The 26,933-nt window shown below is 33.1% G+C and overlaps 1 protein-coding gene across 2 annotated transcripts in view; it reads left to right on the forward strand.

Annotated features, from left to right (window-relative positions):
• Positions 1–21,674, forward strand: part of LOC119640436 — a 26,292-nt gene extending 4,618 nt beyond the window's left edge. The window contains exons 1-3 of one of the 2 annotated variants that reach the window (XM_038038490.1): positions 2,960–3,072; positions 7,605–8,013; positions 21,110–21,674. In XM_038038490.1, the coding sequence (XP_037894418.1) occupies positions 7,875–8,013; positions 21,110–21,498 (528 nt within the window). In that variant the 5' untranslated portion in view covers positions 2,960–3,072; positions 7,605–7,874 and the 3' untranslated portion in view covers positions 21,499–21,674. Of the gene's footprint in view, positions 1–2,959; positions 3,073–7,604; positions 8,014–21,109 lie in introns of those variants that run through there. The other variant, XM_038038491.1, reaches the window with a different exon arrangement.
• The last annotated feature ends 5,259 nt before the right edge of the window (positions 21,675–26,933 follow it).

Raw genomic sequence — 26,933 nt, forward strand, 5'->3', positions numbered from 1 at the left:
AGAGAGAGAGAGAGAGAGAGAGAGAGAGAGAGAGAGAGAGAGAGAGACAGAGAGAGGTTGCGAGAAGGATCGAGAAAACGTAATGCTTTTTCAGTTCGGGTAGTTTCAAGATGTTTCGCCGATCAGCACGTGTATTTTTATACATACCGTTTAAGATGGAGACAAAGTATATTTGTTCTTGTTTTGCGTAGGATATGCTCTCTACTTCTCCCCCCCGTCCATTCGACTGTTGAAGCTCCTTAGTCGGTGGTGTAAAAGTGGTCACATGCATTTCCCAAAATCAAATTTAGATCATGGAGATGTAATGTAAAAAGAAACGATTGAAAATACCAAACATTTATACGCTTACTATTAACACGTTTAAAGTGATTCTTATGTAGGCGGATACGTATCTCTCTTACTTCTTTCTTATAGTTCAATAGATCAAGGAATATGAGTTAAAATTGAACAATATTTAAATAAATGCACTGTATGTACATACAAACATATGAAGATACATATGTACGTACTAGCATATAGTTATAGGCGGTAGACAAATATACTGTATACATTTCACACTGCGAGTAAACATAGACATTTATATATAGCAAAATGAAAAAGATTTATTTTTATTTTATTATTATTATTATTATTATTATTATTATTATTATTAATTTCGCCAGAGAAATAAATTCTAAGACTAAGCTCTTAAAAGCACTAGCATTTAAGGCTATCGGCTTTTATTTAAAACTCTCCCGAACTTGAGATTCGAACCCACGACCATTGATTTGCTAGTCGAGATTCCTCGCCTTCGGCTACTCAGGCGGAATATTTTAAAATATAGTTCCAACTACATGTGAAAGATTTACAAACATTTGAATGAGTAGTTGAAATAAAAAAAAAAGTAAAAATAATTTCAAAGCTATGAAAATTTTTTGATTAGAGAAATTGCGAAAATTTCTCAAATTTTAGGATAGGAATTAATATAAGTGATAAAATTATATTCGGCTGTGGCTCTATTATATTGGGTGATTGTTCGCATTTTTTATGATATACGTGGAAATTTTCATCGTGTGTTTTGAGTAATGAGGAAAAAAACCATAAAGTGGAGGTGTTCTTAGTTCAATGCCAATCTGCGTGCAAGCACTTCCAATGTTTTTGCTAAATTCGAATGTTTTCATTTTTGCGAATAGGAGAATGTTTGCGACAGATATTACACTGTCGGGCGGACGGACATGTTCGAATTGACTCAGAATTTCATGTTAATCACATATATTCATACATACTTTATGGGAACTCCGAAGTTCTATTTTCTGATGTTTCCAACATTTTTACAAAGCGAACATATCCTCATTCTTCAATAGTGGGTACAAAAATGAACCAATATTTCTTTATTGTTTACTCAGTATCTCGTCCTGCGGAAATTTCTGACGTGTCTCGTTTACTGTACTGTAAAACTAAGCTTCCTTAACAACTATTTCGAACTCATTGTCCTCTTTTTATTTGTTTTTTGATTTATGCATCTAACTTTAGATGTTTTTGTAAACTTGTGCGGGGCTAAGACAAGGAAGTTTTGCTGGCTATTTCAAAAATTTACCATTCGCTGACGAAAATCAAGTGAAGGCAGAGATTTAAATAATGTTTTGAAATCTTAATTATGACTATAGTAAGTGGACAGCCAGAGAGACATGGCTAATTTATTTGACATTTATTCTAAGGAGTTTTCGTTGCTTATTTTTATGCCTCACAAGCATTTATCTATAATATGGTATACCGTGTGCATTGATAATAAGTATCTTAATTTTTATAATCTTCGGATTACTCTCGAATCGAAAGAATTAAAATACTGACTGTTTCATCAGCAACCGCATGTCTTACACTAGTAGTGCTACAATATACTTTATTATACAGCTGTGTGTTAGTGTTAGTCCAGCTTATTCATATTTTAATCAAATCTGTAAATCCACACATTTAATATTATTATGCTTGAGAAGTTTTTCAAGTGCTTTCCCATTATTAACCTTTCCATGCACATGTATACGTACATGAACGAGTATCTATGTTAATAAACTTATTTTAAATGCTTTTAAACTTCGTTGACGAAAATCTCTTTGTTTATTTCGTGTGTGTGTGTGTTTAATATAGCAGGTTATCTCATCTCACTTGCTTGCTATGACGAGATCATAGCAAGCTTACTACAAAACTCTTTCAATGTTCGCATGCGAGAATAAAAGAGAGGCAGAGAGAGGGTAAATGATATTTGCTATTCTTAATTCTTATCTGCAATTTTAAGAGAGTCGTGCTACCAGTTTTTTATAGCACTTGTACAAATATAAATGTGTATGCGTGCTTGTTTACTCATTTAATTGGTCTTGTTTGCTACTTTGAAAAATAAATAAATAAAATACACACACTGATCTTGGTCGTAAGTTTTTCATCAAAATTCAGATTCATCTGACTCGTGAAACCGTCGAGTTGTGGCTGCGTTCAAGTAGTTTGAAAATAAAAAAAACATTTTTTTTTATTTTATTCACTCTGTTGAAATAACGCGTGTGATTGTTTTTTTTTTCAATTTTGATTTTCTTTTTAATTTATTTCACTTTAAAATGTATTTTTAATAAAAAGAACGTGGACGTTTAAAACAAAGAAACTTCTATTTATAAAACATTAAAAGCAGAATTTTAAAACAAATTGATAGTGTACTTAAGAAATCAATAACATTAGATAACAAAAGAGAAACATTAAAATTTTATATATTAATTTTTTTCAAATAGTGCGGGTGTTTTTCAAAAGGAGATTTATCAAAAATATTTAAAAAAAAAAAATTTACAGACAAAATGTCTTAATAGATTTTTGCAATGTAATCAAGTTGCCCCAGTGCTTGTGCTGCATATTTATATTTTGTTTTTATTTTTATTTGGAAAAGTGCAGATTTGTTTTTATTATTAAATTTATTAATTAGAACATTCATTTCAAGAAATATTAATTGGAGAAAAATAAAATATATATGTATATACATATATCTTGACTTGAGCAATTGTTTATTGTAATAATTAAAGCAGCGTTCTGCAGATATTCCTACAGATACGAAAGGTAAGAAGATCTATAGACAGATCATCAAGGCCTTAGTGCTTTAAGACTTTAGTCTTAGAATTTATTTCTCTGGCTAAATTAATTCTAATAACATAACGGCGGTAATAATAACGAAATAAAAAATTGTTTAAAACTTTAACGCTTCTTTTTCTCCCTTGTATAACAAGTGGGTTGTAAATGATTTTTTAAAGCAAGCAAGCCTTTTATGTTCAACTAGGAGCGAGTTTTTAACACAAATATTTTTTTGATTTTCCTATTAAAATTTGCCCCGGAAAAATGCTATAAAACTTTAAGCTCTTTTCCCGAAATTGCCCCTTTTGCCTCATACTCCCAACACCATCAAAATAAAATTGTATAATTGATTTAAAAGCAGGTGCGTTAAGCTTAAACTTGGTCCTCTAGTAAGTTAGAGTTTCTTGTTTCAGAACGCTTACCGCAGATGGACGAGCAGACACAGCGGGCTAATTCGTGTACTTCAAGAGAAAATGATAAATTGTCATACCAAGGTTTCAAGTGAATATTAAGAATTTCTTAGTGTAAAGTATTAAGCCCCTGCCTCTACGTTGGGTTAGTTCAATTTTTCATTTATTTACTTTCAAATAAAATTTGTGCAGGTACCACATCAAGTTTTTCTACCCTTTAATCATATATCGACGGATTAGCTATATTAATGGGTTTGATTACATTGAATAATGAAGTCAAGGTGTATGCTCCAAGAAGAACCTCCATTTTTGGCTTTTGCTGAACTAATAGATTTCGCAACGTCACTAGTGCGGATATCCAACTAAGTTTTGGTGTACTTAGTACTTTCAAATCGTTGTAAGCATGCCAGTGACATTGTCTTTATGTTACAACATGTTTTTTTCGTTTTTGTACCTAACGATAAAAAATAACAACCAAATTTTTTAAGAAAACAACAAAATAAAAATATTAATAAACTGGATAGGTGAGTTTCGGAATTACTTAGTATTTATATGTGCGCATGTATGCATGATATATAATTTGAAATCAGATATTGAAATGTTTTCAGTTTACATATTAGAACTACTTAGTAGGGTAAGGTAATCAATGCTTTTCAGGGATATTCGTGTAGCACGGTGAGGGGGGAGGGGAGAGAGCGGTAGCCGTCACCTAGTTGATGTGTGCCCAACAAGCATTATACTGTTACCTATTTTCACGTGAAAGTGATATTGAAATAAAGAAAGATTGAGAAGAATTATTAGGAGCCAAAATACTTTGATGACGTTTTTGCTGGCATTCATAATAGTTTTTGCGTCGAATTGAGTTATTCTGGCTGTGTTTGGTGTATTTTTATCCCATAAGTCTTGATATACTCGTACTGTATTATAAGGTTACACAGTTGTGAATTTGACTTGATTGTCTTCTTCGGGTAGAAAAGTTGTAAGCATACGCCTATTGACCAATTCTTGTTCTATGCCCAAGTTATCAAACTTTTGCTACTTATGTAACTTTGGTGGTTTTCGACAAGGCAATTCAACAGTCAAGTGAACTCGTTTTCATAAATTGACATAGCTGTGTAGAAAATAGCTAGAAAAAGAGTCTTCTTCTCTGAACTTTTACCATAAAACTGCAGTTTGCTATATTAAATTGAATAAGAATGTAATATAATTTCAGTATGCTTCCTTTTTGCTCTTCTCGTGGATATGAGAGTAAATGAAATCATTCGCATAAAACTTTTGTAATTATAATAAGTAAGAAAAGTAAATTCGGTCGGGACCGAATCTTTTATGCCCATCACCGTTTATCCCAAAAAGAAGGCAAGAGAAGTAAATGAAAAAAATTCTCATGCTCTGTAATATAAGGCTGGCGCAGTTGATTTCGTCCATTTTCAAAATAAAAGTTTCTGTCATAGAATCGTTTCAGTGTTGTAGGCGTGCCCTTTGAAAAGTTTAGGTCAATTCCAAGTTCTTTTGCAAACTTTTAGGCGATATCTTCATTTTCGCTAGCGGATAATGTTTACCACGAACACTGCAAAGTTACGCAAGCAGGCAGATAGACAGATGTGGCGGACATGTTTAGGTGCACTCAAGGGCTGCAACTGGCCAAGAATTTGTATGCTTTTTGGGGATTTTGGAGCTTGTTTTGTGTGTTGAAAAAATTATCACATTTTGATATACCATAATATTGCGTAAGCGATGTCGATTTTTTCCCTTTTTGTGCATAGATGCTACAGCATCACCCAGAGAATATCTGTTCAATTTTTTTTACGTTTATTTGCAATAGTTTATGAGTAATGACCAAAAAACCAATTTTCTTTATCCTTTGAAAACAAAAGTGTTTTCAGTTTACTTGGTGCTGTGGGCGGGTCCTTCGACCAATTTAGCGCATTTTCAATACCAACCTGCGTGCAAGAGCTTCGAAGGTTTCTGTCACATTTGAAGTCTATAGCTTCATTCTTGCGACCAGAAGAATGACATTACATGCTTAACTGGATTTAGAATTTGATGCTGATCAAGAATATATATAATTTGTGGAGTGTATGATGCTTCCTTCTCGGCATTGCAAACGTTTTGATAAAATGAATATGCCCCCTATCCTTCGGTGATCGGTATAAAAAATGTTAATTGTCATTATCATTACTTGGTTTAGTATTAGTTTCTAAGAATATCACAGCAAGTGAGCAGAGTCAACATAAAAATATTTATGTAAATAGCGCAGACAATTTCTTAATTTAATAAGAGTGGATGGATGCCCGCCTCCACACTTTCTTCCAATTAAATTAATTAAATTTTTAATATGTGTTTTATCCGATTGAATGATTCATTTTAAGCAATCAAAAAGCAGAAAGACCGTATATTGGACTTGATTCGCATATATAAAAACTCATCAATGCTATAATAAGCATATAGCATAATCTATGCCTTAATAACAATGTACAGCAGCAGGGAACAAAGCCCAAACTTAATGTTTCGTATATTACATCCGTTAAGGACCAAACAGCGTATATAAAAGAAAAGGTGAATTTTTCATTTAAACTTCACAGGCACTATGAAATGATGTTTCCATAGCTTGGGCATTTAATTGGATTTTCGAGTACCAATATATTCAATTGTTGCAGCGTTACATGTGTTTTTGTAAATATAAAAAACTGAGTCTTTCGATTTCAGATTATCAAGATATTGATCTACGCATACTATTTAAAAGCAACCGAATGATCGAGAAAATATTGTGCAAAAATTGAATCAGGATTAGAAATGCCGCACCAAAGTCGCTCAAAAGTCAAAGCAATGTTAATAATTTTCCTCGATTATCGTTGCGATGCTCACTATGAATGTCGTCCGCGACGTCAATCGGTTAAGAAGAAAAATTATTGGAGTGCTTGAAAGGCGATGAAATTGATTTAGAAGAATAGATTTTCACTTTATAAGCAAATTCACCTTGTTTTTTGATCATTTCCCCATATACATATCTTACTCATACATATATTTAAATCTATAGAATTGAATTAGGCATGCATTTCAAAGTATTTAAGTCACGATTAATAAAATAAAATCTTATCGAAAAAACTTTTCCTATTTAGTCTCACGTCAGTTTAAATTTGAAAATTTGAAGAATGGTTTGTTGCATTGTCCCGCTGTTAGCAAAAATTAAATAATTACGACTTATCAGTGCTTAGAGCGTTGAACTTCATCTTAAATATTTGTTCGTTAAAAGTTCTGTTAGCTCCGCGACCCAAGCACTCATCTACGATAACCAAAAGCCATATGTTAATGTAGCCTAGTATTTAGTATTTACTTATATAGATATGTGTGTATGTATATCATAGATTTGAAATTACTTGTATTGAAATATCTGATTAAATCAATACTGTTGTAGTACTCCGGTCGATCGAAAATTTTTGTATTTGATGCACCCGTTAATGCCTATTTTCAATCGTATTCGTTGCATTTTCTGAAATCTTAGCTACTTTTTCGACAAGTTTAACAGTAAACCTTTAATGTTGACCGTTCAAAGTAAATGTGTGTAAATGTGTAAAGCCACAATGTTCCGGTTAGTTATTTACTATGTACCGCATGTAAAATAAGTACTATGCATTTTTTCTATAGCAATTTTTTGGAAATTTCAAATTTCAATTATTATTTAATCAGATCCCATTTACCTTTACCGTGAATAGTCATTAAGGATACCTTTATCAAGCTGTAACTTCCTTTCTAACAGGTCATGGACGGAAATACATTCACAGACGTCAGACTAAGTGACGTGAAAACTAAATGCAGATAAATTTGAAACGAATAAGATTAACACTTTATGCAAATAAAGTTAATACATTGGACCTGGGGCAGGTACAAAAATTATTTGAAACTTTTATTTGTTGAAATAGTTTATATATTTGTTAAGCTTACTCTTGTAACAAGTAGTTTTAATAAAACGTACACAGGAGTAAGGATAATTATACTTGTATACTGTTTGCTTGAAAAGTTTCCCTAAATGTAATATGCTTGGGTATAGTTGCATTTTTCATTAAATGATTTACTTATTTAATCTCTTTTTCTTTTTTTTTTTTTTTTTAGTTTCCACGATGTAAATGAGAGGGTCGAGAAAATTCTCGTTGCCATTTGTTTAACTAACTACAAAACAGACTTTCCGATGAAGAAGAAATTTTCACAAAAAGTGTATTAAAAGAAAAATCAAAAAAAAAAAAAAACGAAATAAACGATATCAGTATATGCATAACACTTTTAATTATACATATATTTAGTGATTGTATTTATAGTAAATAAAAGAATTGTTATTTATATATTTTTAATAAAAATTAAGACTAAAAAAGCAAAACAAAAGAAATGGCTGCCAATAACGAAGTAACGAGAATTTGTAGAAAAATCACCATCAACGCTATCTCAAAATATACCGTCCTCACAAGCAGAACGATGCTGCGCTCTATTCTGATAATAGCCTGCATTACAAGTCAATTCTTATCAGGTAAGCAAAAGTGATATAGTATTTATATACACATATATATACATACATATGTATGGGCATGTGCATGGGAAGGTCTTATACGGTACGGTTAAAACAAAAAGTTTGATCATATAAATGGAGGCCAATGGTTGTGAATCAATAAAAAACCTCAGTCTCACGAGAATGATAAGAACATGAACTTGGCCTTTGACCTCTTTGAGTGGCTTTTCCCACTCAATATGAATATATGAAAAGGTAACCCGAGGCTTCCGATAAATCTTTTAACTTAATCTGACGACTTTGAAAAGAACAGAACAGATTTAGAAATTATCGAACTGGAAGTCACAGTTTTAATAGACAAAGCAGGTGGTTAAGTTTAAATCGATTCTGCTTCTTCCATATGGCTTTTCATAAGCAGACATTTCATACGATTTTCGATTTTTTAAAAAATTTCGTAATTTCATTTAAAATGCTGAACACAACGGATGCGTTTAGATCATGTATCGTGCAGTCAAATGCGAAAATAATACTTATTTGCACCTGGTATTAGATAGTTGAACACATAGCTCGCATTATATTGCTGGACGAAGAAGCATACGATATAAAAAAAAAATTTTATATGATTTGCGATGCAAACGCATTTATAGCGTTCAGCTCTTCATTCCGAGCTTCTATATTTGACAAGCCCATCGATCCTGCTTCTTATATCTAGTAGAGATTTGGGGAATGTATGTCGTGCCTAGAAATATGCTTCGGAGATCTAATTAAGTATTTATCGGGAAATGGGGCTAGCTTTCAATTCTTATAAAAATTGCCTGCATCTGAGAATAAGCGTTTCTTATTCTCATGGTTGGTCTTCTGTTAGTCGTCTGTTTGTTAAATTGATTCTAAAGACTTTAAAAAGTTCTCAGAGAAAAATTCTCCTTAAATTTTTTCTTCTTGTTGTCCTGTAGTATTTTTGAAAGCCTTGAAAATTTTCTCCTGTTACTTATTGCTTACAGACGAATTTTGTTGATTCTGCCGAAGCCTGTGCTATTAATAGAAAACACTTTTATTTCATAGAAAGTTTTGCAAATAGATAACAATTTTATCTTTCTCATTAAAGTTATTCAAATAAGTATAAAATAAAATATAAACCGAGATATTTCTTCTTAACGCAAGCAGTCTTTCAATAAAAAGAAAGGAATTATACGTTGAGTATTAGCTTAAGTACCTTTGACGTGGTAAAGCCAAAGACATGTGATTACATACAAATGACTAATGTTCACTTCAAACTTTTCATATCTAGAACGACAAGATTGTTCGCATACAAATTGTATCATTACGCGAGTAATGAGGAAAAGGAGTAACTTATATATGCTCGATCAAAGTGCAACTTTTAAATTAGATTAACATCTCTGTTGATCCTTCGATCAATTCTCTATTTCTTATATCTAAGATGATATGATTTTGGGTTTGAAAAGAAAATATTCATAATAAATATCTGTCGGATTCTTTGGAAGTGATTTTAATTCGACTGTCTGCCTATAATATAATATGTACATAATAAGCTGTAACAATGAAAAAGGCAAACAAGAAACAACATAACGATTGTACATTAGTCTCTGGTAAATTTTTTCCCATCACAGTTTACGTACATTTATTTGTTATTTTTATAGCTAATGAATTGTTTAATATTGACACTGTAGCGAAAAAACTCCGCAATTGTTTCAGTTTATTTATTCTGCTTGATTACGTCAAAACGACACACATTTTAATTTATTTGCTTAAGAATTAAAAATAAAAAATAACTTTTATTTATATTTGTTCTGCAAAGGTAAGGTAATAAAAAAACCCTTATAAAAATTAATATTTAATTTCAATGTAAAGGACAGGACTTTATTCAGTTATTATTTTCTAGTGGAGAGCCATAAGAAAAAAAATGAAAATAGCGATGCTCCAAACATGTGCCTTTACAATGAAATTATGATTTGCATATGCGCGCACTCGAGCGCAAATACACATCCGAAAATGAGTTGTTTGCCTGTTGGAAATAGGAATACGAACGGTAGAGACTAAAAATGGAAATTGAAAAGTTTCCTCTCCGTGGCAATCTCGTGACAACAATTGAATGTGGTGGAAATATTTGCCGCAAATATATTGAAGGAACAAAGAAACGAGAATTTCCAACGTAGGTTCATAGATAGAGCCCAACTGGCAGCTTCTCTTCTGGGAATGTGTACCTAAGCGACCATGCTGCATGGTGTCGAATAGTAGCAAAGACTGGCTTTAGCGGATTATTGTCACGTTGCTATTCAAACATGCTTTCTCATCTATGGTCAAAAAGGAAAAATTAATTAACTCATTCATTCATTCCGTCTTTCATTACGTTTACATTCGTATATATATTTATGTATTAAGTTTTACATATATGCGTATGCGAGCAATTTTATAGACCTATCTTTAATTGCGAACTGGAATTAATGGATCAACTAGACGGTCTCATATTGCATTTCCACAATTAGAGCGAATGTAGACGAAATCGTAGCAGATCGATTATCTGCTAACGTATGTTTTTAAATAGCTTTTGCGAAAAGTATTGTATTCTTATTGTTCAGGAGAGCTACTCATCCCACACTTGAAGAATTTTTATGAACAAAGAGCGCACAGAACAGTTACAAAATTCCGAAAAGTTAGAATTAGGATGAATTTTTAATATTCAATTTTCTTGTGAACGCGCAGGCAAAGAATCTCGACTAGGAACTCTTTGGTCATGGGTTCAAATCTCAAATTTAGAGAGAGTTTTGAATAAAGCCGATAGCCTTAGATGTTCGTGTTTTAGTCTTAGAATTTATTCTCCGGCTCTACTAATAATAATAGTAATAATAATTGGTAAAAAAAGGTTGGAAAGCATAAACGGTTGCGTGCCATGCAAAGCAATTAAAGCGCACAGGTGAATGGCATTTCCAATCGTGTGAAATATTACTCTAAGCAGGCATAGCTGTTGCTGTCAACAGGACTACTTTATAGGTACACTTTGAATTTTTTATTGTTTTCTTCTAGGCTTTTAAATAGGTTTTTAGGTATATTTATGAGAGTTTTGATTTGTTAGAAGTTAAAGGTACATTAGGATATTCGTGTATGTTGGGAATGTTGGGATTTTCGCACATTCAATTATCTGATTTTAATAGCCGATGGAGAAAGTAATTTAAACATAAGTTCTAACCTCAAGTGCGGTAGGGTTTGCTTTGGTCGTAGCCGGAGCTAAAGCGCATAATGTTTACCGGTTGAGCTCACACTCACTAGGCTGCGGTCATCGCTTTTCTACCTCTTTCTCTTATCTCACTTCTTTCTAACCGTCACTGTTTTACACGAAAAGAGAGCAACCCCCAAGTAATCGGTTATGTTAAAAAAGAGAAGGATAAAGTAGTTATTTTTTAGCAATTCTCAAGAATTTTTATTCATCTTGCCAAATAAATGAAAGAATTAATAAGCTCACATATACTAGCATGACAGAAAGGTGACGTGAAATGCGATTAAAATTAATTTTTTCAACATATGGTTTCGAAAGTAATTATTAAAAGGAAATTTATTTACTATGGTTTCAGATGTCAAGTTAATTTTTCGAAATGCGTATAGAAAATTCTATAAAATATATGTACAAAGTGTACAAAGAAGCAAGCATTGGCAGCGTATTTTCTGAAATCGGATAAATCGGTTTAAAAATTTTAAAGAATGCAACGAATATCTGTAATATTTGCATTACTACATTGCATTATTGCATTACTTCCACTTAAGAACTATGCACCTTTAGGACTGGACTCGACGTCTTCCATTTCACAAAGGTTCGACCACAACTAGCAAAAATCTGATGATTTTTAATGACTCGACCTCTGAGTATATTTTGCTTACTAAGTTTTCCAATAAATTATTGCTTGCGTTTATGTTGCTCTATTGATATTTTACGTTAAACAAACTTGGTTACGCTGTTCTATTACCATTTTGTTATTGTTTTTTTGTTAGAAGGCTAACTCTTACATAGCCCGTTAGAGGAATAATGGTCTCATGGGAGAAACATTTGCCCGTATTTCTATGTTCTTTTCTTTTAAAGTCAAAAGTGGGCAGTAAACCACAACAATTTCTATCTATTTTATCGCCTGTGACGTGGCCTATTTCGACTCGCTGAAATATTAGCAGCGTTTTATGGGAAATGAAATGTAATTGTATGCTTGAAAACTGGTCGTGAAGTGTCAAGTGAGGCTTTGCAAAGTATTTTTTTTTTGTTCGAAAGGAAACAAGCGGGTCTATCCGGGTCTTACGGACCGTGCGGGCCATAATCGTCTATGATGATAATTATCATGCATTGTTGAAAAACTTTAACTACGCCTTGAGTCTGCCATATGGACTTATATATGACGCTATCGAAATATATGGCGTGTTTGATTCAAAGCCTTTTCATATACATTCTAAATCAGTTTTGGTGAGTGTTAATGCGAACTTTAAAAAAATAAGAATTTCAAAAATGTTGCTGTTCATAATGTATGTTTCAGCTGATGTCAAAATGTATGTTTACCGGAATTTGCTTAACAGTGATTCTCACATGACTCTCATATGCCACGCTGATAGGAGAACGGGAATGTTCACCTATGGCTATGGCCTCAAGCGTTCTTCACCTCACACCACTTCTGGCACAAGGGCATACTAAGTTTTCGTGGATATATGCAATGCACAAAAAGATTTCAGATAGACCTATCTTTTATTCAGAGGCACTTTTTGCATCGACCTTAGTATGCCTGCTCGGCTCTCTACATCTCTGTTTTATTATCTTGCATTCAACGTACAAGCCGCAATGTTCGATGTATTTTGGTGAAATTTGATACACCGACGTGCTTTGTCTCAAGAAAATTACTGTGGATGGGACGACTTTTGCCACCCCTTCTTTTTAAGGTGTTGTAGGGTATTTCATGGTGGTTCGTGACTCACTATTGTCATTTTACTTGTTTTTCCAATAAAGAGCAAAAATATTTTGAAATTTTTTCATTTATGAAAATTTTTCAGCTGCATTCACTCCTTGTTACTGTTTAACTAATAAATGTTACATATGTGAATAAGGGAGAATAGTATTTGGTTGCTCCCACACGTACACACACATGCACACTAACAATCACATAACAAGACATAAAACGAAATTTTAATTGCGTGGCGATAAGAGAGTTGACATATTTTAAATTATGTACGCTTTGGGCTACGCTTCATTACAAATAATTCAATTACAACATACATCAATAGTTATTGAAATGTGAAATCAGACAAGTTCGCCCCAGAGCCAAGTACCTCATTTAATCTGTTAAGTGATCAATATCTCTTATTGGCGGTTGAGCTAGTTCTTATCTATTATGCCCGAGTTTGTAAAGGAATCACGTACATTCTTTTTTTTGCTGAGTTTTTTTTCATAAATTATGAATACCGAGTCACCCAACAATATCTCCAATGAATTGAAATATTTCGCTTATTATGTGTGTTAGGGTCTTATCACATCTCTTTTAAAACCCGAATTGCGTCTGTCAACTGCGGTTGTGTGTTCAAATTTTCACAGATGGAGGGTCGACGTTTCGACTTCGTCTGCGAGGCTTATCCGTTAGTGGATAGATGATTGATTATGCTTACATGTGATGCTCTTGATACTTAGCTCTCGGAGCAGGATAACGTTTCCGTCATTTTAATTGATTTTAGTTGACTTGAGTTATTTTTGTGCGGTCAGCGTTCCAATAGCAGGATCAGCGAGGTCAATATAGTTAAATCCTACGGTGATCAAATACGTAAGCATATATATAAAGCCTCGGATGGATACTTTGTTCAGTTTAAGTGAGGCTAAAATCAGTTTAGACAAGCTAGTAGGCAATGTCGCCTCTATAGAGCTTTTTATTAACGTTTATTTCGTGATGCCTTGAAGTTATCAGCACTGTGTACGCAGTAGTTCAGAAATCATATAAAAAAATTTATATATATAAATAAATGCACATTGACTAACTAGCACGTATTAGAGTTTTTGTTATGAATGTGACTTAAAATCAAAATTATGTTTCCCGCACAAAAATTCTATATAATTCATGTCATGCACATAATAAAATAAAAAACTTTTCTATAAGCATGCACACACCGAACGCTATGAAATTTTATGTGATAGAATATTTTTTTATTTTTTCATGCACATTGATAGACGAAACTATATTTACGAGTAGTAAACTGATTACTCTCCGGTATGTTTTCCTTAACGCTTTATGGAATTTTTATTTATTTGGTGCTTATTATGATTTTGTTCAAAAAAATTAATTCGTAACAGCGTTGGAAGCGGCAGATAAAATTCAGCTTATATCGTAATAATTAACAAACAAACTGAACTTATCGCTACTGTTATTGATATTATTGTTTTGTATTCTATATCCAGCAACGCTAATCAATCAATGATATAAGTTGTACATGTAAATATTAACTTATTGAAAAACAGGTAAAAACACTACAGAAAATCACGATGCACCAAGAAATACGTCGCTTAGGTCAGTTATTCATATAACATATTGTCAAAATAAATTTTTATTGTAAGAAAAGTGGTCGAAAAGGTGGTCCGGTCCTAATCGTATTCAATAGGGTTCGACTTTGGGCCAAACACGTCGGTGTACCATATTTCAGCAAAATTTTCAGAAATTGGTTGAACGGAAGAATGCAAGACGAATATGTAGAGAAACGCACGGACCAACAAGTAGTTTTGAATCACCTTCTGAACTGTCGGTATAATAAATACAGGGTCTGTTTCAAGCACTTTTGGGAGTTGTATACACCGCCCCCTTAACCCAACTACGTGGGATACCTAAACATGAAATTGTGTTCTGCTTAAAGGGATTTCTTTGTCGTATCGTTTTTATGATTGTATTTTACATTTAATCTATAGATAGGAAGCAAACAATCATTACTTTCTCCACAACTTTGCTCTCCGCACGATTACGATAACCAGCTCCAGAATGGTTATTAGTTTCGCAGTAATCTCCCGGTCTTTGTGTTTTCAAATACATGTTTTCTCGATTATAATGCAATTTTGTTCCTTTTTCATAAACCGAGAGTAGCTGGAAGGTGTTTTATTTCTCTTGCTCTTCCTTTGCGCACATTGCTGTTAATCACCTCCTCTTCGTCTTTGATAAGAAACTCAGATCATTCCGAAACACTTAAAATTCTCTACGCTTTTATTACGTTTTAAAATTCGTTCTGTCTTCCTTCTTTCCTTCCTTTGTTATTATTACTGCGGTCGTGTTTTCATGGAATTCTTTATCCCGTTATTGATCCAAACGTAGGGATGTTTTCGTTGCAAATTCTCTTTACAGAAGTTTATCTTCTTTTCTTTCGCCTATTGGAAGTATTTAGGGATTTGTTTCCGGAGAATTATTTGATATGCGACATCGAAAAAATTTGTTCTTTAATTATACCCTACACCGCTTGCGGTATAGTGGTGCGAACGTATGTAACATGAAGAAGGCTTAAGATAGGCCCACCTTTTATTAAATAGCGGTCGATTCAGAATTATTTTCTGAATCCAGGTCTGTCCGTCCGCTCGTTTGTTTCTCTGTCTGTCTGTCTGCCCGTCTTCTCTTTGTCCATGTTTGAGATATTTGGGTGAAGCTTGGTATATTGACGTGTTTTGCCTTAAGGTCGAACGGTATTGAAAACGGTTTGGATCGCCTTATTTTGAAAAGTCGTTATAATTCCAATTTTCAAAATTTCTAGGCAAAAGTTTAAGTTATCGTATTTCGGTATGAAAATTCGGTTGGTTCGGTTGGGGAAATTTTTTGAACCGCCTCTCATATAATCATTCCTACAAAAATGAAATTTTTATATGAAAAAGGGTCTAATTTTCAATATTTCAAGGTAAAAATAGCGAAATTTCCGATTTTGAACCGCGTAGGTCTCTTTTTTTGATGCCACCGCCTATAAAGATTCTTAGGAAATCTGGATCCTTATATGTTAAAATGCCTAATTGTAAGTGTTTTATGATGAAAATTGCTTCATGTTGGTAATTTGGCATAAAAATTATATGAACAAAATTGGAGCCACATGGGTCTATTTCTTGAACCTCACTCTATATAAGATTTTTCATAAATAGTACGCTCTTTAGAAAAACGTTTGATTTTTAGCATTTTGTGATGAAAATTGGTCCATAGTAGCAAATTAATTTAAAAAAATTACCTGCAAGAAATTTGGACCAGATAGATCTATTTCTTAGATCCTAACATTTGTTGGGTTATCATGAAAAGCAGTAGAGAAAGTATAATTTGTAGCTTTCCATGGCCGAAGTTGAAAATAGTAAAATTAATTAGAAGTTAATAAAAGTTTAGGTTATAAGCCTTTGCAGGGAAATAATGTGCAATTTTTGGTGTCTTATTACCAAAACGAAGGGATAGTTGTAGTGAGCGAAGTGGTATTGTAGGGTATTCAGTGGTCGAGTTTGCCCAACTTTAATATTCTTAGTGGTTTTTTTCTTGTGTTTCATATAATCCAGATTATTTATTTACCTCCGTGGTTGGCAATAAATTTTTGCTCTAACGTATTAGTTTTCTTTCTTTCTTTTCATTTTATATCGCTTGATTTATTTATTTATCCAAGTTATTTTGTCTGCATTTATGTCTAAGCTACAACTTAATCCACCTAAATTGGGCATTTAGAAAAAAATAAGATTGCTTTTTAAAAATATGTCGCAGTGATTTTGTTTTTAAAGAGCCTGACTAAAATCAGTTATTTGGATCAGCTGGGAGCAGGAATCCAATCATGTTTCTCAGGAAACATGCCGTTGCAATGTAACGCTCAGGCATCTGCCGCGTGCTTTCTTTTTTTGGTATCTTTGTCTAGTTGTCAAACTACACTGCTACCTGTTGTGACAAATCCATCTTATCTCTTCGGGAGCAGCTGCTCTTCTAACTACGTTCTCCAATCGAGTTCGTGATTATTAATTAAACAAATTTGAATTAAGTACAACTTAATCATTTCGTTTTATTTGTGCTTACAAATACATACACACATATATACACAAACATATACCCTTTGATACGCGATATTATTTACTATTAAGTTTTTACACAAAATGGCGGCACTTGATGCGAATTTGGGCAAATTATTACATCTTGTACATTAATTGTAGTTTTTTGCTTATTACCTTGCGACTTTTCAATACCCTTTCAATGAGAGCTATTGAAAATAGTTCGGAGCGGGCCACTTTTTAACCACTTCCCACAAAGCACTTTAGCCGTTAATTGAATAACTGTAGGGTGATGCAGGGTTGCTACTTGTGAACCGTGGCCAATATAAGTTTCTTACTTGTTTTTTTAAAAAGATTTGTGGTTGTGGTTTGTCTAGGAAACTAGGGGTATGTGAGTCAGAGGCTTACATGATATAACTGATTTATTTAACCACACTGAGCAAGAATATGTATATTTTATTCAATGTACTAAGCGCTCTTAGATATGTCATGTGCTTTAAAACACTTAATAAAACGTTTTTGATGAGTATGAAAAAAGGCTATACTGAACTAAATGAAACACAATTTGGACCTTGGCAACCATGGTAAAAATCGTAAAAAAGTTTACGATTATTGTACATTTTTTTTATTCCAAATGCTTTGCATATTTATTTGACTTCATATAGTCTAAATAAATGAAAGCAAATCACGCCCTAATTGTCATTTCATGGAAAATGTCAGCAAGGTAATCACAGGACGTAACATGATAATTACAGTTGGTATAATTTTTAATAGCATTTCTATACACTACCGCACGCAGGAGTCTACAAAATTTGCCAAGTCGAAGATTCATCGTATTTAAGTATATCGAGCTTGCTAACAAAGTTAAAACAACACCTTACAAGGGAACCTAAAGATGCGCTTTAGAACTCGGCATTAATAGTGTGGATGGTGATGAAGTATGTAAAGACTAGTCAGCTGTCAATTGGAGGCAACTGCACTATAAGTAACATGTAAGATGCCTTCGTTCAATTCATCAGTCGACTTGTGTCTTCAGTTTGCGTGTTCTTCTTATTTTAGTGGACGCCACAACTATCGACATTCTCTTAATCAAAGGAACATGAAAAGTCTGAGAAAATATGAAGTCTTTGGATTTTTCGTTGGTTAGACATTTCGCTGGGATCCGTTCTGTATTAAAGAAGCACTTTATCTTAAATATTAGTATTTGCGGTTTAATATGTTTGCCCACGAAATATTTCCATAAGTCCCCAGACATTAATATATTTAAACAATTTTCATCACTTACTAAAAACGTTCTTCACTTCAAAATAAACGAGGAGTGGCTATTGTTGGCTTTATGTGATTATTTATAATTAATATAAGACTTACTTTCAGAATCAATCGACAATCAAGTCTATCCAGCATAGATAATAGTCTGAAAGTGTTAGTAACACTTGCAAAAAATAAGATAAATTTTTCATTATTAATTTTTTGTTTTTTTATCGGCTAATAATAAAGTCTGCGAATTCCATCCTTTCTACGTCAATATATCCAATCGCTGAGGAGTACAAAAGTTAGTTTTTTGATTTTTTTAGATTCGCATTTTATCGAGCAAAGAAACGTTGATTTTATATACGGTCTTTGCTGATGACAATATGTCGCATAAAATATTTACAAGTTCTACAAAGACTTCAAAGAAAACCGCGAACCGCTGCCAAGTTCACGATGACCAGCAACCCGGTTGACTATCAACGTATATCGAGGACATAAACGAAATCGAAGGTTTAATGTTCGAAACTTGTCAATTGACGGTTATGGACGTTACTGATGATATGGACATGGCTTTTGTGCCTTATACGTGTGAAATTTTGGCTGATTCCAAAGACGCCTCGCATTGACATCTGTGAAATGATGATTTCCGCCTCTTAGGACGTCATGGGCTTGAGTATCGCGCGACTTCTGGCTATTCAGCAAACTTGAAAAAGAACTGCTCCGAGCGCACCGCTTCGACTCGTTTAAGGAGATAAAAGCTGATTCGGAGAAATTATTTACTTAGATAATGCGGGAAAAAGACTTCACTGACTGTTTCAAGAAATGGTAAAAACGTTCGTATAAATGCCTTGTATCGGAACGAAAGGACTTTGAAGACGACGAAACTGATTTGGAAGAGTAAGCAAAGAATTTTCATTTTATAAGGAAAATTATCTAAATTTTTGATCGTAGTGTTATGCTTAGAAATTCTTTTCAAGTTGGAAATACTCAAAGAAATTCTTCCGTTTCTTGAATTCTTCTCAAATATTTCTACAAAATTTAAAGGCAAAAATAGGTTTATAACCGCTTTACTCAATATGAAATCGATATCTATTGGAAAAGTTGTGCAGAATTCCATTTAAACTCGATTAGGATTAAGTAAATTTCCGTTAAGAACGTGCAATTTATTCCCTTGCAATGGTGTGTAGCATAACAAAAAGTCAGGATGACAGTGGCTATTCAATTTTGTCTTATTATATCGATTGCCTTTATATATGTAAATTCTTCCGTCATTCAAAAGCCAATTGCAATGTCTAAATATCTGAAGTGGATAATTTGGTGATATTGAGTTTTATTTATGCAAATTTGTCTGTTGAACTTTTTCAAATTTCTAAAATGTCGAAAATGTCGAAAATGTCAACGTCAACGTCACAGTTACATAGTGCAGCTATTCAAAGCGATGTGCAAGTAAGTACGTGTTAACTGGATTTTTAGGCACATTGAGCGTTCTCCCAGGAAAAAATAAATAACAGACTAATGTAAGCGATGCTTGGCACTGCATTATCAGAATATAAACTTTTTTACTTTAAATATACAAAATTTGTGATACTGACAACTTTACTAAATTATTTTTAAGTTTTTCATTTAAGAATCATATATGTCGATAGGTTTCTGTAATGTATTCACTTATTATCCAAGGAAATGGTCTTACATTGACAAATCAGAATAGCACTCTTTTTGTACAAGCTCTAAGCCAAGCTTGCTCATGCAAGCGCCGGCATGTATATGAAATCGTTTGACAGTGTAAAGGTTGGCGAAGGGACTAAAGATTTTGATGATATCGTGAAAATCGATATTTTATGATGTAGTTTGTTTAATATGTATTGATGGTCCCATTACTCTTCGTTAAATACTCTGTGGCGTTCTTGTGGAATTCTTCTTTCAGCCAATTCGTCAAGAAGCGACATAATAAAATTCTAAAAATTTTCTGCGACTTCTGGTTAAAGCATTGTGATTTGCGATGAATACGTTGAAGCGTACCAGCTCGGTATTCGGATCTCGTTCTCTTGTAACTTTGGATAGGATAACTTATTCATGAACTCGTAAAATTTCATCGTACACGTAACACTTAAATCTTTTTATATCCTCTACCACGTGCGGTACAAAGGTATGTTAAGTTTGTGCAGATGTAGAGAGGCCTTTCACTATACCGAACATATGTGCCCGTCTGTTCTTTTGTCCATGTGTTTTTTTATACAACCAACAAGACCGCAAAGTTTGAACCAATTCCATAAATCGACAATAATATAATTTGTCTGTCCGTCTTGTTTTAGCGTGTTGAACCTATAGGCCACGACTTTTGATATATTTTTGGCCAATATCGAATGCTGTTGAAAATGGTTCGGATCGGACCACTTTCTCGACCACTTCCAATACAACACAATGTTTTCTATGAAGTCGTTGTATGAATAATCGTTGGGTAGCGTAGGATATCTACTATAGTGCTTTTACTTGTTTAAAGAAAAATGCAAACGCAGCGCAGCTTTGCGGAAAATTTATATATTTCCCTGGTGCCAGCATCCTATAACGCTAGTTTGTATAATAACTTCAAGCGCAAGTTGAGATACGATAAGTTATTACAACATGAAAATTTAAAGCACTGAGGCTCAACGTTTTCTAATTTCATATCTTTTCTGTAGGAAAAATTATTCATGATTATTGAATGGAGGTTGCAAAAATATTGTTAGAAAGTTTGATGTATAAATTAATAAAAGTTTTATACTCGCAGCTACAACAAACAAAGATTAAACTCAAAACGCCTTAAAATCATGATACACAAGACTTTTGACTTCATCTTATTAATTACTTTTCAATTTTTGTTTGCAGCCAATGCTATTCGTTGCCATCAATGCAATTCCCACTTGGATAAAGGCTGTATATCTTTGCCGTCGAACACTTCACTACAGCAGGGTGATGAGCAGTATTTGAAGGAATGTGAAGGCGAGCACAAAGCGCATGCTTTTTGCCGCAAAACAGTTATAAAAATTGAGGTTAGCGGAGAGCATCGCATTATTAGAAGCTGTGGCTGGAAGTACGATAGAGTCTACATGGCTAACGATGGTTGTTTCAACGCCGATAACGAAGGTTACACGCAAATCATTTGCGCCTGCAAAACAGATGCCTGTAACGCCGGGCATTCTATGGTCGCTTCAGGCTGGTCCCTTTTAGTTGCGACAGCGGTTTGTTTGCTTTTGGCTGCTGCTTCAACGATATAGTTATTGATCCGTTCTAGTGATTATATAATTAATTAATTTAATTTTATTAAAATTATTCACAATGTATTCTGTTTGATTTTACATATATTGATTTGTATTAGATTATTTTATTGAAAATTTCTAGCTTTATTATCTTTGCTCAATATAAAAATAACAAATGAAAATGAAATTAAAAACAAGTAAAAAAGTCATATTCGGCGGGGGCCGAATCTCCCATACCCGCCACTCTGCTTGTCGCATTCTACTTTCCAAGTTCTTTTATTTGATACCCATATCGCTGGTCATGTTAGGAAAAAATTGTAAAAAATGAATCCACTTTTAGGCTGATAATATATCTTCATTTGAGGAGTGTACAAAATAGTTTAAAACATTAAACGTCTTGTCTTCTTTACCTTATGCTAAATACGCATAAAACCTGAAAGAAATGAAGAAAATTAAACTTAATAACTCTTAACATTGTGTGGGCATGGCCGATTGGTTCCATTCTCGAAACTAGAGAGTAAGGTGCCTAGTGAAGTAAACGCCAACACTAATAACTTCCGAATAACCAGCAAAAATCCCCAAATTTTTATTAAAAAAATAAAGTTGCTTTCTAAATGAATTCAGAATTTCACGCTGATCAAGAATATATATATATTTTATAGAGTCTCTGAAGCTTTCTTTTGGGTTTTACGTACCTTATGGGAAAAAAGGAAGAGAGCATTCCCCTGTCTCACAGTGGTGGGTATGAAAAGATAAATAAATAAAAATAAGTAAGTACGTTATAGATCGGGAAGGCCGACCTTAAGCGCCATATGCTATTGCGCCTAAAACAATTGTTTATTTATTTTCGTGATAAAATAACGAAAATTATACTCTGTTTGTGAAGGCATAATTTTCAGCGGTTCCCTACATGGACGGCGCCCCGAAACGTAAACTGACCAGTTCTTTACCCATTTTGTCATAAGCTATTAAAAATCATGCTTTTTGCCGTATAAGCGAACCATCAAAATCCGGTGATGCCCAAAAAATACGCCTACGTGGTCCAAATTCGGTGTAGTTAATTTTTATATCAAATTATTTTTATCGACCAAATTTCATCATAAAATATTATAAATTAGATATTTATTCCAAATCCAAGCTTACTTTCCGTAAGAAGGTTTTTTTGGGAGGTAGTTCAAAAAATGAGGCCATCCGGCTTATATTTTGCACATGAATTTAATATACCGGAATGTTATTACGCGGCGATTTTTGTCGAGGCATTTTGAAAATTGCAAATTTTTTCCACGTATCGAGTTTTTCGAAGTAAATAGTTTCATAGCAAATCCTCAAATGCAGTCCATCTTTAATAGGGTTTGTTCGTGGGCCAAAACACGTTAGTGCATCAAATTTCTTTAAAATATCTCACAAATCGTGAGCTCTAGGTAGAATATAAAAATGTGTGGGCAGGCTTCTGACAGATGTAGGTCAATTCAGAAAATCGTTGTGAATTATTTAGAAAATGATTCTGAATTATTTAGAGACGATTCTGATTCGAACAGTATAATGAAAAATATTTTGGCTTTCATATGCATTTGCATCACAAGTGGTGTAGGGTATAAAGAGAGAGAAAAATAATAAAATAGCGTTTATTATTTTTCCAATTGCTTTACAATTTATCAAATTTAATGCGTACTTTAAGCAAAGTGACGACGGCAACGAATGTCTCTGGCCAAGTAAAGTGTTGTAAAGTTTATTTCTGTTTTTTTTTTTTTTTTGCCATATTTTTTCTCCCTTTGAACAAGAGAGCGTGGCCCTAGAATGCTTTTTAAATTATATTTTTTTTGTTTAGCAATTAATTTACACAAAATTATATTTTTTCTGGCACTTGTTTATGTTTTTTTTAGTTTTTTTTATTTATTACCATTTTGTTATTCTTCTGAGCGAGCATGTTAAGTTTTTCAAGTAGTTGTAAAGAGAAGAAATAGATACCCGAAAGTTCATAAGTATTGTTCGTGATTGAAGAAATTTCCCTGACCTTTTCCTTCCCGGTGTCACGAATAAGCTTTTAAAGGAACAATTTTTCCTCGATAGAAATTTTTCTATTTCTTTCTACAGTACAGACTATAACGCATCTGTCATAAATACGCTCCGAAATAATCAAAACTAGATAAAAACTTATCCTTTGTACTATTAAGAAAGTTGTCACTAATAGCGCCGGTTATGACGGTGGAAAGAAATATTTTCACAGTTTCAAATCACTGTAAACTGGTTCACGCAAAGTTAATATAATTATAAGATTTTTGTGTATGTGATAAGAGTTGGAAACATTGTCTTCCTAATACTAAAAAATATGCATTCAGGACTTAATCTGCATCATGTTAGAAGAACGTGGAGAAGACTTTAAAAAACATCTGGTAAAAATTATTTTTAAAATTTAATTTATATTTATGATTTATATTATTACCATTATTATTATTATTATTATTATTATTATTATAATTAATTTGGATGAAAGAAAGAAATTTGGCCCTAAAGCTGGCTATGAGCTGTGTTAACTAAAAATTAAATTAAAATGAAATCATATTTAAAAGTATTGCGAGAGTTTTACGTTCTAATTAAAAATAAAAATTATTTTCAAAGATATTTTTGCTTGTTTTGTGTTTCAAATCAAATTCCTATCATTCTTAGAAAACGGCCAATAGATATCTTTGGCTCCAGTTAAATTTTTTGTTACTAAAATTATCAAAGATCGCAAAGCGTAGTTAGAAAGAAGAAACACTAGTAGCGCCTTTAAAATTCTTTAATTTTTCCAATCATTTCCTTTAAACATTTTCGAAGAGAAGCGGAGGGCTAAGAGACTCTCAGGTCCGCCACGTATTGCCACTTAACTAAAAATTGTTGATCTAGTTAGCTTAATTGTTGGGTATCTGAAATTCACTTTAAAGTGACCGGTTGCACTTTTAATATACTTAAGAATCGGAAATAAAAGCATTTTACTCCTCTTATAAATGCCAATAAAAGCATTTTATTGCTGTTCATCAAATTATTTATGAGTCATCATAGAGCTCTAAAGAAAATAACGATGATGATAAGCTATTGAGTTGAATGTATAACTTAAAATTTAATGTTTTTCCAGCTAAAGGGGTTTGAAATGATCGAATTGAATCCATTGTACTCGCTAAACATTTTGCGCCCATCTACACATTGTTGCTAACGAATCATGGATCATTAACAGTACAACAGAAGAGTTTTAGATTGACACTTTGGTAGTTTTTCAATATTATTGGGTATTGCCAACAGTTGCATGGCAAAGACTCAAAGAGGACGGTTGAAATTTCGGTGGAACCAATAGTCTCCTAATTTTTACATCCTGGCGTTTAGTTTCTATAAGATTTATCCATGTTAAACTCTGGTCAACAAGTAAGTTAAGATATTTTCCACACTTGTTGATAGCGTTATTATTGGCACTCACGAATTGACAACCTGTTTAAGTTTCACTTCGTTTAGCGTGAACGTGTTAGATGTAGAAGTTTCAGGATTTATTTTAACAGCCTATTTGTTGAGCTCAAGTAAAATTTTGTTGAGTTGAATTTGTAGTTCGTAGGAAATTTTCATAAGGTCAGGAGATCGAAATAGGATTGGTGCATCATTTGCAGATGTCGCCATTCGAAAACGGTTAGCGATCGGAAAATCAAAAATAAAAATTATATAGGTTGTTAGGCTTAAAACACTTCTCTATGACCCTCTACCTTCAAGGTTGGATTTATCATTTTCAGCTTTTAGATAGAAAGATCTCTTTTGTAAGCTGGATTTAAACAGCATGTAGACAGGAGTTGGAAGAAATTCATTAAATTGAAAAAGGACTCCACCATGCTGGACTACCGTAGGCCTTCGCCGCATCTGTGAATATACCGTCTCAGCAATTTTTACTTGCAATGGCTTCTCTTTTATGTGAAGCGGCACGATCAACGGCACCATGTTTATTTCTGAACGAGAATGAGTGGTCGGCAAAGATAAGTTTTTGTTCCAGAGCTGAGAGAAATCTACTCAGGACGACCTGCGTTTTTCATATGTTAAAAATCCAATTCAAAATCCTTCTTCGTAATACCTTATAAGACTGAGATCTCTTGGCAATATCTTTTAGGGATGGATTCATTGACATCAAAAGATTGAGGGAGTATCATATACTGGATCTTCCACTTCGAATGTCATTTATTTTTCTTCATTAATTCGTTTCAATGCATTTTCTAAGTTCATATAGTTTGTTCTTGTTTATTTAAACTTCATATTTATTATTTGTTTTATTGTTCTCATCGGGGGTCAATAACATTTATTATCTTAATTATCTTCCGATAACATTTGCTTATTGTCTTTTCAAACAAATATGTAATGAAAGAAAATTCAATACGTTGTATATATTTTATAAGGTGATTCTTTTCTGATGAGGAGCATGAAAATTGAAACCGATTGATCATATTCGCATTTCGCTTAACGTAGAAAGGGAAGTAATTAAACACAACAAATCTACAAAAGGTCAGTGAATGAAGTAAGTCCGTACAATATGTTTAAGTGAAGCGATTTTCTCCATTTTTCAAAAGTGTCGAAAATTCCCATATAATCTCATATAGAATCTTTTTAAGGCAGGCCATTACAAGGAACGTGTTCTAAAAGAGATCCTATCCGAATCATTTTCAGTAACGTTCGCTCTTGAGCCAAAACATTTCGTTAAAATATCTGAAAAATACCGACCTATTGGCTCAACGTAAGTGAACAAGACGAACATCGGGACAGGCGGGCAGGCAGGCTTAGATCGATGCAGAAAGCGTTTTCGAATCAGTCGGTGTAATAAAAGATGATTACGTCCTTCTGGACGTTACATATATCCGATTGGACTTAATATACCCTTATACGAAAAGTGATGTAGAGTAAAAACAGTGGGAACATATAAAAGTCTTTTTTCGTTCCACAATTGGTGAAAAGAAATCGATCTACTAATTAAAATTCTTTGCACCTTTCCAAGTAATTTTATAATTGGAAATTTTTTTTAGTAACTTAAGTGATTAACGCTATATAACATAATAATTTTTCAAGTCTCGTTGGAGTCGCACGGTCACGCGCCTAGTTTTAGGTAAATTCTATGAAGGTTTTAGTGTTTTACTTATTTTCGACATTTGGATGATTATTTCATTTATAAACTTTTCTTTAGGCTAATTTGAGAACATAACTTTTGTTTAATAAAAAATTTGGAAAATTTTTTCACAACTACCACCAAAATGTGTCACGAATTATGGATAAAGGATAACACGTAGCAATACTTAATGCTTAAGTGATTAGTCACAGCATTGAGTAACTCCGCCAATTTTCCTTTTTTTTCGCAAAAGTTTTTGCATTAGAACAAAAAAAAAATTAGCTTTTAAAAGAAAACTATTAAAGCTATGAAACGGTGTGAATTCTTTTCTATTTTTTTTTCTTGT

This window comes from Glossina fuscipes, unplaced genomic scaffold (genome assembly GCF_014805625.2).
Source record: "Glossina fuscipes isolate IAEA_lab_2018 unplaced genomic scaffold, Yale_Gfus_2 121, whole genome shotgun sequence".
Lineage (NCBI taxonomy): Eukaryota > Metazoa > Arthropoda > Insecta > Diptera > Glossinidae > Glossina > Glossina fuscipes.